The 13,722-nt window shown below is 38.4% G+C and overlaps 1 protein-coding gene across 1 annotated transcript in view; it reads left to right on the top strand.

Annotated features, from left to right (window-relative positions):
• The window catches only part of LOC138755379 (transient receptor potential cation channel subfamily A member 1-like), an 85,898-nt gene that overhangs the window by 55,587 nt on the left and 16,589 nt on the right, over nucleotides 1-13,722 (top strand). Inside the window, exons 18-21 of the mRNA XM_069921238.1 lie at nucleotides 8,615-8,783; nucleotides 10,138-10,227; nucleotides 11,934-12,103; nucleotides 13,477-13,606. Coding sequence (XP_069777339.1) covers nucleotides 8,615-8,783; nucleotides 10,138-10,227; nucleotides 11,934-12,103; nucleotides 13,477-13,606 — 559 coding nt within the window. The remainder of the gene's footprint in view (nucleotides 1-8,614; nucleotides 8,784-10,137; nucleotides 10,228-11,933; nucleotides 12,104-13,476; nucleotides 13,607-13,722) is intronic.

A 13,722-nucleotide genomic window follows, 5' to 3' on the forward strand; every position in this document is an offset into this window, starting at 1 on the left:
TTTTCTACTTTCTCACATGTCCAGATTGCATGAATTGTTGTTCCCATTTCTTTTTTACAATGAAAACATCTGTCAGATACTGTTGGGTCCCATTTATTTAACTTTTGAGGTGTAATGTATAGCCTGTGTATCCAGTTATGTTGTATCATACGTAACCTCGTATTTATTGTATTTCTCATCTTTCCAGAGCATAACTTCTCCCATGTTTCCTTCTTTATCTTTATATTTAAATCTTGTTACCATTTTTGTTTAGTTTTACCATTTGTTTCCTTATTCTCCTTTTCTTGCAGTTTAATATACATATTTGTTATAAATCTTTTGATTGTCATTGTATCTGTAATCACATATTCAAAGTTACTTCCCTCTGGTAACCTCAGACTACTTCCTAATTTGTCCTTCAAGTAGGATCTCAATTGGTAATATGCCAACACTGTATCTTGAGTTATATTATATTTATCCTTCATTTGTTCAAAGGATAATAATCTATTTCCTGAAAAACAATTTTCTATTCTTTTGATCCCTTTTTTTCTCCCATTCTCTAAAGGAAAGGTTATCTATTGTAAAAGGGAGTAACTGATTTTGCGTCATTATTAGTTCTGGTAATTGGTAATTTGTTTTATTCCTTTCTATATGAATCTTTTTCCAAATATTGAGCAGATGATGTAATACTGGAGAACTCCTATGTTGTACCAATTTTTCATCCCATTTATATAATATGTGTTCAGGTATCTTTTCCCCTATTTTATCTAGTTCTAATCTAGTCCAATCTGGGTTTTCCCTTGTTTGATAAAAAAATCTGATAGGTATCTTAATTGTGCGGCTCGATAATAATTTTTAAAGTTTGGCAGTTGTAAGCCTCCTTGTTTATACCATTCTGTTAATTTATCTAGTGGTATCCTCGGTTTCCCCCCCTTTCCATAAAAATTTCCTTGTTATTTTCTTTAACTCCTTGAAGAATTTCTCTGTCAAGTGTATTGGCAATGCCTGAAATAGGTATAGTATCCTTGGGAAAATGTTCATTTTAATACAGTTTATCCTTCCTATTAGTGTTAGTGGTAAATCTTTCCAATGCTCTAAATCGCCCTGTAATTTTTTTCATTAGTGGATAATAATTGAGTTTATATAGATGGCCGAGATTTTTATTTATTTGTATACCTAGGTATCTTATTGCTTGCATTTGCCATCTGAATGGTGATTCCTTCTTAAATTTTGAGAAATCCGCATTATTCATTGGCATTGCTTCACTTTTATTTACGTTAATCTTGTAACCCGACACTTCTCTATATTTCTTCAGTTTCTTATATAATTCTTTTATTGATAGTTCTGGTTCTGTTAAGTATACTATAACATCGTCCGCAAATAAACTGATTTTATATTCCTTGTCTTTTATTTTTATCCCTTTTATATTATTTTCTGTTCTTATCAATTCTGCTAGTGGTTCTATAGCTAATGCGAACAATAAGGGTGATAGTGGGCATCCCTGCCTTGTTGATCTGCTTAAATTAAATTGCTTTGATATATATCCATTTACTGTCACTTTCGCCAATGGCCCCTTATATAATGCTTTAATCCAATTAATATACTTCTCTGGTAAACTGAATTTTTGCAATACTTTGAATAAATAATTCCATTCTACTCTGTCAAAGGCCTTCTCTGTGTCTAAAGCAACTGCTACTGTTGGCGCTTTACTCCCTTCTACTGCATGAATTAAGTTAATAAATTTACAAATATTGTCTGTTGTCTGTCTTTTTTTAATAAATCCAGTTTGGTCTAGATTTACCATTTTGGGTACATAATCTGCTAATCTGTTTGCTAATAATTTAGCTATTATCTTATAATCTGTGTTAAGTAATGATATTGCTCTATATGACGCTGGTGTGAGTGGATCTTTCCCTTGCTTTGGTATTATTGTAATTATTGCTGTTTTACATGAATCTGGTAAGCTTTGTGTTTTGTCAATCTGGTTGATTACTTCCAGGAGGGGAGGAATTAATAAATCTTTAAATGTTTTATAGAATTCTATTGGGAATCCATCCTCTCCTGGTGTTTTATTATTTGGTAGTTTTTTTTTAATTATCTCTTGTATTTCTACTATTTCAAATGGTTCTGTTAATTTATTTTGTTCCTCTATTTGTAATTTTGGTAGTTCAATTTTAGTTAAAAATTTATCTATTTTGCCTTCTTCCCTTCATTTTCAGTTTGGTATAATTGTTCATAGAATTCTCTAAAGTTTTCATTAATCTCCATTGGATTATATGTGATTTGTTTGTCTTTTTTCCTTGATGCCAATACCATTTTCTTAGCTTGCTCTGTCTTAAGCTGCCATGCTAGAATTTTATGCGTTTTAGTTCATAATATTTCTGTTTTGTCTTCATTATGTTCTTCTCCACCTTATATGTTTGTAGTGTTTCATATTTTATTTTTTTATCTGCCAATTCTCTTCTTTTAGTTGTATCTTCCTTCATTGCTAATTCTTTTTCTATATTTACTATTTCCCTTTCCAACTGCTCTGTTTCCTGATTATAGTCCTTCTTCATCTTGGTTACATAACTTATTATTTGCCCTCTAATGAACGCTTTCATTGCATCTCATAGTATAAACTTATCTTTCACTGATTCTGTATTTATTTCAAAGTACATTTTAATTTGTCTTTCAATGAATTCTCTAAAATCCTGCCTTTTAAGTAGCATGGAGTTTAATCTCCATCTATACATTCTTGGAGGGATGTCCTCTAACTCTATTGTCAATATCAAGGGTGAATGGTCCGATAATATTCTAGCTTTATATTCTGTTTTTCTTACTCTATCTTGCATACGAGCTGATAACAGAAATAGGTCTATTCTTGAGTATGTTTTATGTCTACCCGAATAATATGAATATTCCTTTTCCTTTGGGTGTTGTTTCCTCCATATATCCAAAAGTTGCATTTCTTGCATCGATTTAATTATAAATTTGGTTACTTTGTTCTTTCTGTTAATTTTTTTTCCCAGTTTTATCCATATTTGAATCCAAATTAAGGTTGAAATCCCCTCCTATTAATATGTTCCCTTGCGTATCTGCTATCTTCAAAAAAATATCTTGCATAAACTTTTGATCTTCTTCGTTAGGTGAATATACATTGAGTAGATTTGAGTAGATTCTAAAACTCCGAATATATCTTACATTTTATCATTACATATCTCCCTGCTGGATCTATTATTTCTTCTTCTATTTTAATTGGTATATTTTTACTGATTAATATAGCTACTCCTCTTGCTTTTGAATTATACGACGCTGCTGTTACATGTCCTACCCAATCTCTCTTTAATTTCTTGTGCTCCAATTCAGTTAAATGTGTTTCTTGCACAAATGCTATATCAATTTTTTCTTTTTTCAGTAAATTTAGCAGTTTCTTCCTTTTGATTTGGTTATGTATTCCGTTAATATTTAAAGTCATATAGTTCAACGTAGCCATTTCATACTTTGTTTATCTTCCCTTTCCATTTCTCCATCATCACCTTTCCTTCTTATCCATTTCTGCTTTCTTGTTTTGAACACTTTATAAGACAACATTTCTAAAACATCAAACATTTTTCTTATTCTCCTATTTAAAACTTCTTTAACCCCATTCTCCCCTCCCCCTCCTGAGTTGCCCTTTATCCCTTGCTGGGCAATCACATCTCCCCTCTCCATTTGGATTTGCGAATTCACTCGCAAGCGTCAACTGATTTTGCAGTGACCATAACTCCTCCCCTCCCAGCCCCCCCGGAAAAGATTTCAATTTTCATATATAGGAAAGGTCATTCTTTTAATCCCCTCCTTATTCCCTCTATTCCCTTTCATTCCTTTATTAATTCTTATCTATACTCTATATATTTTCCTCTAAATACGGATACACTCATGTATACACATATATACATACACATCTATATATATATATATATATATATATATATACCCATACACACACATACAGAAAGTTCGTGGTCATTTTTACTCTCATTACATGTCTTCATCTCTCTGCTTGTTTTGTAGTTGTTCTGCAAATTTTCGTGCTTCCTCTGGATCCGAGAATAGTCTGCTTTGTTGCCCTGGAATAACTATTTTAAGTACCACTGGGTACTTTAACATAAATTTATATCCTTTTTTCCATAAGATCTTTTTTGCTGTTTTGAACTCCTTCCTCTTCAGGCATTCAAAACTTATGTCTGGATAGAAAAAAAATTTTTGACTTTTGTATTCCAGTGGCTTTTTGTCTTCTCTTATTTTCTTCATTGCTTTCTCCAATATATTTTCTCTTGTTGTATATCTTAAAAATTTTACTAAAATGGATCTTGGTTTTTGCTGCGGTTGTGGTTTCGGGGCTAATGTTCTATGTGCCCTCTCTATTTCCATTTCTTCCTGTAATTCTGGTCTTCCTATGACCCTGGGGATCCAATCTTTTATAAATTCTCTCATATTCTTGTCTTCTTCATCTTCCTTAAGGCCCACTATCTTTATATTATTTCTTCTATTACAGTTTTCCATTATATCTATCTTCTGAGCTAAAGCTCATGTGCCTCTTTAACTTTTTTTATTAGATTCTTCTAATTTCTCTTTTAAGTCCTCTACTTCCATTTCTACGATTATTTCTCGTTCTTCCACATTATCCACTCTTTTTCCTATCTCTGATATGACCATTTCTATTTTATTCATTTTTTCTTCTGCACTCTTAATTCTTCTTTTAATCTCATTAAATTCTTGTAATTGCCATTCTTTCACTGATCCCATATATTCTTTAAAAAAAGATATATCCATTGTCTTGCCTTTCTCTTCTTCTTCCATTTCTTTCTGTTCTTCTTCTTCTTCCCCTGGGTTGACCATCTGTTGTTTCCTTGTTTTCTTTTTACCCTCTTCGTACTTGTTGTCATTATTTTCTATGTTCTGCACCTGTTGCTGTGTTGCAGGTGTCTCTCTCAGCTGTGGAGATCGACTCCGCAGCTGTTCCCCCCTCCCGTCAGTGTGTTTTTTTTCATGCGGATAACACATGCGCGAGGTAAGGCCTTCACCTTCTTCTTCCGACGTTCTTTCATCTTCTCTTCTTCCCGTTGTTTTCGACTTTTCTCTCTTCGCTGCCATTTTATTCTCACCTTTATTTTTACTTTGTTTTAATTTTTACTCTTGTACCCTTGTGTTTTGTGCGTTTTTTTTCCACTTTTCTGGAGAGGGCTGGAATTCCCTGACCGGCCACTACTCCATCACGTGACTCCTCTATTTTGTGAATGTTCAAGTGCATCTCTCAAGATTGTCTCTCTGCCTTTGAAGCTTAGTAGCCTTACCAGAACGAGCTGAAGGTGGGTTTCACCCATTCTCCTCGTTCCAAGCATTTGGTGAGCACATTCAATGTGGACACATTCGCCGAATTCATCTGTGTGAAGGACTTGAGAAATCCAAGTCTCTGCCTTCTACACATTCTCTCAGACCAACTATTCTCACACTGTTTCTCTGACTGAAGTTTTCCATGTGATCAATTTTATTTAAAAGAATTTACTTGTTTATTGCCCATTGTTCGGCTTTTTTTTTCAGGTCTTCAATCTGTTTATCATGTTTACTGAGATCTCTCTCAGCGCCATCCATTCTTTTGGATAGATCGTTTATTGCTTCACCTATATCTTTCACTGAAGTGGTGAGCTCTTTCATAGCATTTTCTACACCCGTGAAATGTTGTCCCAGTCTTTCAAATTCTTGCAAAAGCATTTCCATCTCTTGCATTTGTTGAGAAGCACCCTGCACTGCCTGTTGAAATAGCTGGAATTTCTTTTGTCATTGGTCTTGGCTTTATCGTGTGCGATCTTCCAGTCACCTTCGACACTTCTTATTCAAATGTTGTATACATACTTTTATGAGCAAAAATTCTATTAAAAAAACACCTTTTGGTCATCTTTTAGCACTTTTTCTTGGAGAGCTCAGAAAAATACGTCCACTCAGCCACTCAGCATGGCCACACCCCCAACAACTCACGTACTTCAGCCAGCACCTGTGACCCCCAGAGGTGAAATTCAGCACCTTCGGCAGGGAGTTGCTAGCTCTTGACCTCGCCATCTGCCAATTTCGGTATTTCTTGGAGGTGTGGGAGTTCACCATCTTCATGGACCACAAACCCTTCACCTTCACATTCACAAAAGTGTCAGATCCATTGTCGGCATGGCAGCAACACTACCTGTCATACATCTTGGAGTATAACACCACTGTCAAACACATCTCTGAGAAAAACAACAATGTGCCAGATGCACTGTCTCACCCCTCCATCCACTTGGTGCTTTCCTTGTCCCCAGAATTGGACTACACAGCACTCACTGAGGCACAACAGCTAGGCGAAGAAATGCTAGCCAACTGCACCACAGTCTCAGGCCTGAAATTTGAGGACATCCCCATCGGCCCAAAAGCTCATCTGTGACATGTCCACCAACCAACCCCAGCCCATTATTCCAGCTGCTTTGAGGCATCGTGTTTTTGACGCACTACGTGGTTTGGCCCACCCGTCCATTCAGGCAATCATCCAGTTGGAGGCAGATAGATTTCCTTGGCATGGTATATGAAACCAGTTTGGGCACTGGGCCAGGACATGCATACACTCCCAGACCTCGAAAGTCCAAAGGAATATGAAGGCCCTCCTTCAACCCTTCCAGCTGACATTGCCAGTCTCCCGGGAGCAAGATACCTGTTCACCAAGGTCGACAGGTTCACTAGCTCACCAGAAGCCATACTGCTTGCCACACATCCACGGAGTCCATTGCAAGCTGGGTTTCACATGTTGGCCTGCTTGCTAATATCGCCTCAAACAGGGGGTCGCAGTTCACAGCCAGCCCATAGTTGGCACTGGCACAGCTACTTGGGACCCAGTTGCATCACACCATGGCCTAACATCCACAGTCCAAAGGCCTGGTAGACCGTTTCCACCAGTATCTGAAGTTGGCCCTGACGGCGCGTCTCCAAGGCTCATATTAGGTGGACGAGCTCCCATGGATGCTTCTTGGCATCCACACAGCTCTCAAAAAAGATAGCCAGGTCTCCGGCTAAGTTGGTATATGCCGCCCCACTGACAGTTCCAGGCTAGTTTGTGCCAGCAGCCCATGGCACAGAAGAGGCACCCATGGCATTGCTCACAAGACTCCAAGAGAAGGTAGTAACACTAGCTCCAATCCCAACCTTGTACCACAGCCTGACACCTTTCTTTGTTCCCAAGGACCTCCAGGTCTCCAAATATGTCTTCATCCTCAGGGGCATGCACTGGACTCCACTTCAGCGGCCATATGAGGGTCCATTCAAGGTGGTGCGTCAGAATAAAACCATGTGCATCCTCGATGTGAGGAGATCTTCACCAATGACCATCTCAAGCCAGCGGACCTAAACTTAGAATGCCCTGTGACTGTGCCACCTCCATACTGATGAAGTTGGCCACCCAAATGGACTAAAGAGGTGTAGGCTGTGGATTCCACGCCTCCTTACATTGGTTCTTGGGGGGGGGGGGGGTGTCATGTGGTGGCTCGCCCATGCAACAACCAAACCAGCACATGGAGTCGCGGGCAAGCCCACAGCCTGGGGGCTGACATCATTTCCACCCCACGGGTCACAGGGTCCTCTGGGAGAGGGTTCTTAAGCACAAATCTGGGGAAGTGCTCATCCTGAAATGCAGAAAGCTCTCATAAGAAAAGACAGCTTGAAACTAGCAGACTAGCAGATGCCGCAGATGCAGCTAAGGCCTTCGAGGCCACTTGGAGGCAAATGCAATCTCTCTCCGTGCAGGCCAACACGCAGCACAGAGATAGAAGGGTCGATGCCATAAAACAGGTAGATAGAGTGGTGAAGATGGCATTTGGAATGTTGGCCTTCATAAATCGGAGTATTGAATTCAAGAGTTGGGATGTTATGATGAAATTGTACAAAGCATTGGTGAGGCCATATTTGGAATTCTGTGTGCAGTTTTGGTCACCAAATTATAGGAAGGATATAAACAAAATAGAGAGAGTGCAGAGAAGGTTCATGAGACTGTTGACAGATGTCAGGGTTTGAGTTACAGAGAAAGGTTGAGCAGCCTGGGGCTTTTTTCTCTGGAGCATAGAAGATTGAGGGGGAATTTGATGGAGGTGTTCAAGATTTTAAAAGGGACAGAGAGAGTCAACGTGGATAGGCTTTTTCAATTAAGAGTGGGGGATATTCAAACCAGAGGCCATGGTTTGAGATTGAAGGGGAAAAATTATAAGGGGAACATGAGGGGAAATTTCTTCATGCAAAGGGTGGTTGGGATGTGGAATAAGTTTCTGGCGGAGGTGGTTGAAGCAGGGATGTTATTTACATTTAAGGAAAGACTGGATAATTACATGGAGTGGAGAGGATTGTAGGGGCATGGACTAGGTGCTGGTCAGTGGGACTAGGAGGGTGGGGATTTGTTCTGGTATGGACTAGTAGGGCCAAACTGGCCTGTTCTGTGCTGTATATGGTTATGGTTATATATGGTTATAACTTACCTTTGACTGTGTGTGTGTGTGTGTGTGTACCACACACACATACACATCATATGTTTGTGTGTATGGAAAGATTAGCGTATTTTAAATTTTGATATTAACAAAATATTAATGTTTTTCTATTTCTCCAGGCGAGTATATGGACTAAGGGCACATGTTTTTAACATGGCTGTCTTTTCATTACTGCTGATCCCAATAACATACATCATTATTCTTTCACGGCCTCTTGCTTTCGCCAATGAAACACTGAACACCCTTAATTCTACAGAGACGTGGGTAGAGCTCAATAAGGGAGATAAGGTTTGTTCTTACTATGACTGTTTAGTTCAAAATAGGAATTTGCCCATCTCATTTTGTAATTTATTCATTGACTCTTTAAGGTTCAAGGTTCCTTTCATTGTCATGTAATAATACATAAAAATGTAATATACAGTATATATTTCAACTTTTGCCTGCCATAAGGCAAACAAAGGTCCATCATGATTATTGCCCAACGCCCTGAACAATAAGAGATAAAGCAAAACCGAGTCCCTTCAGAGATACCGAGTGTTCATGTAGTAACAGCTAGCATTCTCACAGACACTCAGCTGCACAGATTCCTGTTCAAACCAGGAGCAAATCTCTGATATGATCAGAATGCCTTCAGATCCCAAGGCCTTTTGGGAGCCCTTCCTTGCCCTCAGCACCGTCTCCAATCATGGTTCTGATACCTGATTCTCATGAGCCAGTCTCCAGCAACCTATAGGTCCTTCAACTGCAAGTCGCCAACAGCCCGCACTCTGTGTGGGTCCTACAGCTACTGAGCCCCTCGATGATCCACTGCTGAGGTCATCTCCCTTGTAAAGTCATCTCCCATGCTTCCCTTTCTCAATGGGCTGGGGGGAGGGGTGGAGGTGGGTGTGTTCTCCCTGTTCCTGGTGCCCAGCATCGGTCTGCTACTACTCTTGAGACTGCCTAGCACACACACTGCTATCTTGGGCACAGACCTCCAAGGTTGCATGATTTAAAAGAATACACCATTGAGTCCTTTAACAAGCTTTGTAAAGGACTTTAATTCAGTGCTCCTGGTTTGCATATCATCTGTAGATTTGCTCATTTTGTATTAAATTTCTAAGTTCATTTAGTTTGCAAATGAGCCTTGTATCTGAAAAATGTGGTGAGTTGATAGAAAATGATATCATAATTTTTCCTTGCTTTCTGCAAACCTTGTTCAACCAATTAAATGAGTCCTTGAGATGCCCTTTTGGTTGCCTGCCTAGGCTGGCCACAAATTGAATCTCGAGTGTCGAGCCACTCACTGAAAAGGCCAATGACTCAGCTGGTCATTTTCAGTATTACTATGGGGTTTGCCCAAGTGAGACCATTGGGACTTTAAGCAGTGCCATGATTGAGAATTATCTTGGGGATTCTCTTGTCAATCTGACCGAATTTTATATGCAACTTTCAGTTGTTCTTGTGTGTCTCCTGCAAAGGCCATAAAAAATTCAATTCCCGGAATAGGGCATAATTTGAACATAGATAGATTGTAATTAAATATTTTAATTTCCAATTTATGCAAAATTTTGTGCCCATAGATGAATCACCTTTTTACATTTTACTTGTGGGAGAGAGAATACGGATAGTTGCCAATTTCAATTCATTTTTTCTTGCACAGGTGTTTTCATTACACAGAGTATGTACAGTTACTGTGTTTGTTATGAGTATCCTGGGTGTATGCAAGGAATTTTTTCAAATTTTACAACAGGTAAGCTGTGCATTTAATTTAACTTGTTTTCAGTGTATACTTGAATCAAAAAATGCATTTGTGGGTTTTTTAAAAATCTTAAAAGCTTAAGGACATCACTCCTAGAATTCTTCAGAATAGCATGCTTGGCCTAAACAACATTTTGTATTTCAGTGGTCTTCTATCGGCTAAAGGGTCTTTCTGTTGGTGATTTTGTGTTGTCTTCCATTCAGAAATGTGCAATAGGCATTACACATACCCAGGATTGGGTAAATAAGTTTATTCTTGGAGAAAGTACCGAGAGACCATGTAGAAAGGGAAAGGTCCTTTGATTATCTGTGATATCAAAGAGAAGGATAGTTCGGACAGGAAGCAAAAGTATCATTTGAATATTCCATCAGTTTTCACTGCAAATACCACAAGGATTGCAGAAGGGTTATTTTCAGAAGGGGTGCAGTGATGAAGAACTTATGACATCCCAATCTCGAGGGATGAAATGTCAGAAAAGCCAATGAGAGTAAAGGCAAACAAGCTGTCAGGGTACGGTGTCCTGCAACCAAGAGTTTGAAAGGAAGTAGCTCCAAAGATAGTGGAGACATTATCTGAAGTATTTCCTAACTCAGAGTTCCCGGAGGATGCCTGTTGGTTGGAAAACTGCAAATGTGACATCTTTGTTTAAAAAAAAAAAGCAGGGCAAAGCTACAATCAGAAAACTGTAAGTCATTAACTTAACATCTGTAATTAGGAAGATAATGAAGAATATACAATACTTTAGGAAGATGTGTTTATGCATATAATTTTGAAGGGCTTAATGCAATTACACTAAGTCAAGATGGTTTCATGAAAGGGAAATCAGGTTTGACAGATGTGCTAGAGTTCTCAAAGGATCTTCAAGCAACGTTGATGGAGGGGAAACAGTGAATGTGGTATATCTTTCCATAAAAACATTTTATAAGATGCCACATAAAATGCTTGTGTATAGGAAAAGAGCTCTCTATATTAGCAGAAGAAAGAAAATCAGAAAAACTGATCATTTTTTCAGACTGGAAAGGTGTGATGCACCTTAGCTCAGAATTATTGACAATGTACATTAATGATGTGGAGGAGGGAGAAGAATACAAGATATCTGACTTTACTGATGACAAAAAAGTAGGCGGGAGGGAGGCCATGCTGCGATGAATCTATTTGTACTTTGAAGCATGGTATAATTAGGTTGAATGAGTAGACAAATAGAGTTTAATTAGAAAAGTGTGAGGTTACACTCATTGGTAGGAAGAATTAAAGTCAGATTGTTACCTAAATGGAGAAAACCTGTAGATGAATGGAATTCAGAAGGATCTTGGGGTTGAAACACAAACTAAGCAGCAATGCAATTGAGGCAAGTGGCATACTGAATGCAGCATATAATATTTGATTTAATTAATCAGGTTTTGCTGAAGCTACTAAAGGAATTACATGGAAGCATGAAAAATAGTTAGGAATATAAGAAAATGTAAAGCAATAACATATTTTTACTAGTTCCCGATATCACGGTAAAATTTAAAATAAATAGCAGCATTCGAAAAGAAAATTAAAAAGTGTGAAATTTGGAGGATAGTGGATTCCACCACATCGAACTGATCAATTTCGTAGTCGTTCATGAAATAAAATAATAAAGTATGGGCTACTTTGACTTCATTCATTAATGCTAAGCAAACTTATTTTTTTTTTGTTGTTTTAATAAACAGCGATGGCAGTACATCCACGATTCATCCAATCTTCTAGACATAGTTATGTACGTGGCATCCATTCTGTTTGTAATTCCCTGGGTTTTTCATGTCTCTCATCCACTACAGTGGCAGTGTGGTATCATTTCTGCATATTCATCATGGGTGAACTTCCTTCTCTATCTTCAAAGGTATCATTTATTTTACATTTTAGCAGATATAAATAACAATTGATCATTTGCCTAACCAGGTATATTTCTGTACTATAATTTATACAAATACCTTTGTGCATCCCATGAAAACTCATGAATTTAAATGAGGACCTACTCATATAAAAGAATGAGCTCTCAGACTTTAGCTGGACACTGCTGAAATAGGAAGCTATAAGCATGAAATCAAAGCACAGAGGAGCAGGTAGGAGTATTCCATTTGTAGGTTTAGACCATAGCTGTGATGTAGCTAAGGGAGGTGCAGGGGCACCTTCCCCCCCCGGTCCTACTGCTGACACCAGCACCCACCCCCACTCTGGTCCCACTCCACCACCGCCACCCCCCCTCCACTCCAGTCCAATGCCGTTACCACTCCCCTGCCCCGAACTGACTCCGCCGCCACCCACCTTCCAGTCTGACACCACCAAAAAATCAGTGCAGCCCGCCATTCGACCACTGACTCACCATCTGATATGTGTCATGGTGCCTTTTTTATGTGCTCGCTCCCCCTGACTTTAGAACCTGCTACACCCCTTGACTGGAGTGTTAATTTTAGTCTTTTCACATCAGAGTCTATTTTAAATTACCCAAATAAAGACATAAAAATAATCTGAGCACAATGAACCATTTATAATAAATATAAAAGAGTGGCAGAGATAGTATAGCCGTTCGTGCAACGCTGTTACAGCGCCAGCAATCGGGATCAGGGTTCAAATCCAGCAGTGTCAGTAAGGAGTTTGTACATTCTCCCCACATTTTCCCTGGGTGCTCCAGTTTCCTCCCACCCTTCAAAATGGACAAGGGTTGTAGGTTAATTGGGAGTAATTGGGAGCATGACCTCATGGGCTGAAATCGCCTATTACCATGCTGTATGTCTAAATTTACATTTTAAAAATGTAAATTTAGTTTAAAATGAAATTAATTTAAACTGTAAATTGACAAAAGATTATGTGCATTAGAACAACGTAAAATAATTAAATAGGAATATTTTATGATTGAAGCTATTATCTAGGTGATAAACAACAATATAAAGCTGAGAGACGATAGATTGGTCCCTCTTCCTGAATTAGGCATCTATCTCCCTGTGTACTGACATCTGGCTTCCAAAGAAGTCCCATCTGAACTGAGCCACAAGCAATAAAGACCCTGATTACAGAAGTTCGCTGTGAACCCACTGGTCTTCAGTCAGCTCAATGTTCAATGAACATTGAAACCCAATGTTTCCAGCTAGCAGAACAATGTTTTGAACTACAACAAAAAATAGTTCTGTTATCCTGCAACAAATTACAATGTTAAATGTCATAGTATGTTTCTACTTTACTATGCAAGTTTCATGATTGCCTCTTTTTTTTCAGATTTGATATATGTGGAATCTATGTGGTAATGTTTGCAGAGATTCTGAAAACTTTGCTTCATATTATGAGCATATTTTTCTTCCTTGTCTTTGCTTTCGGATTGGCCTTCTACATTCTTTTATATGAGCAGGTATGTAACCCATTGGTTGAAATGATAGTCATGTATAAAAAGAAATGCAAGTGCATTTTTTTTTGTCCAGCTGAAGGCCATTCTTTCTGCATCCCTGCTGCCTTGCATGTACAGTT

This window comes from Narcine bancroftii, chromosome 2 (genome assembly GCF_036971445.1).
Source record: "Narcine bancroftii isolate sNarBan1 chromosome 2, sNarBan1.hap1, whole genome shotgun sequence".
NCBI classification, from domain to species: Eukaryota; Metazoa; Chordata; class Chondrichthyes; order Torpediniformes; family Narcinidae; genus Narcine; species Narcine bancroftii.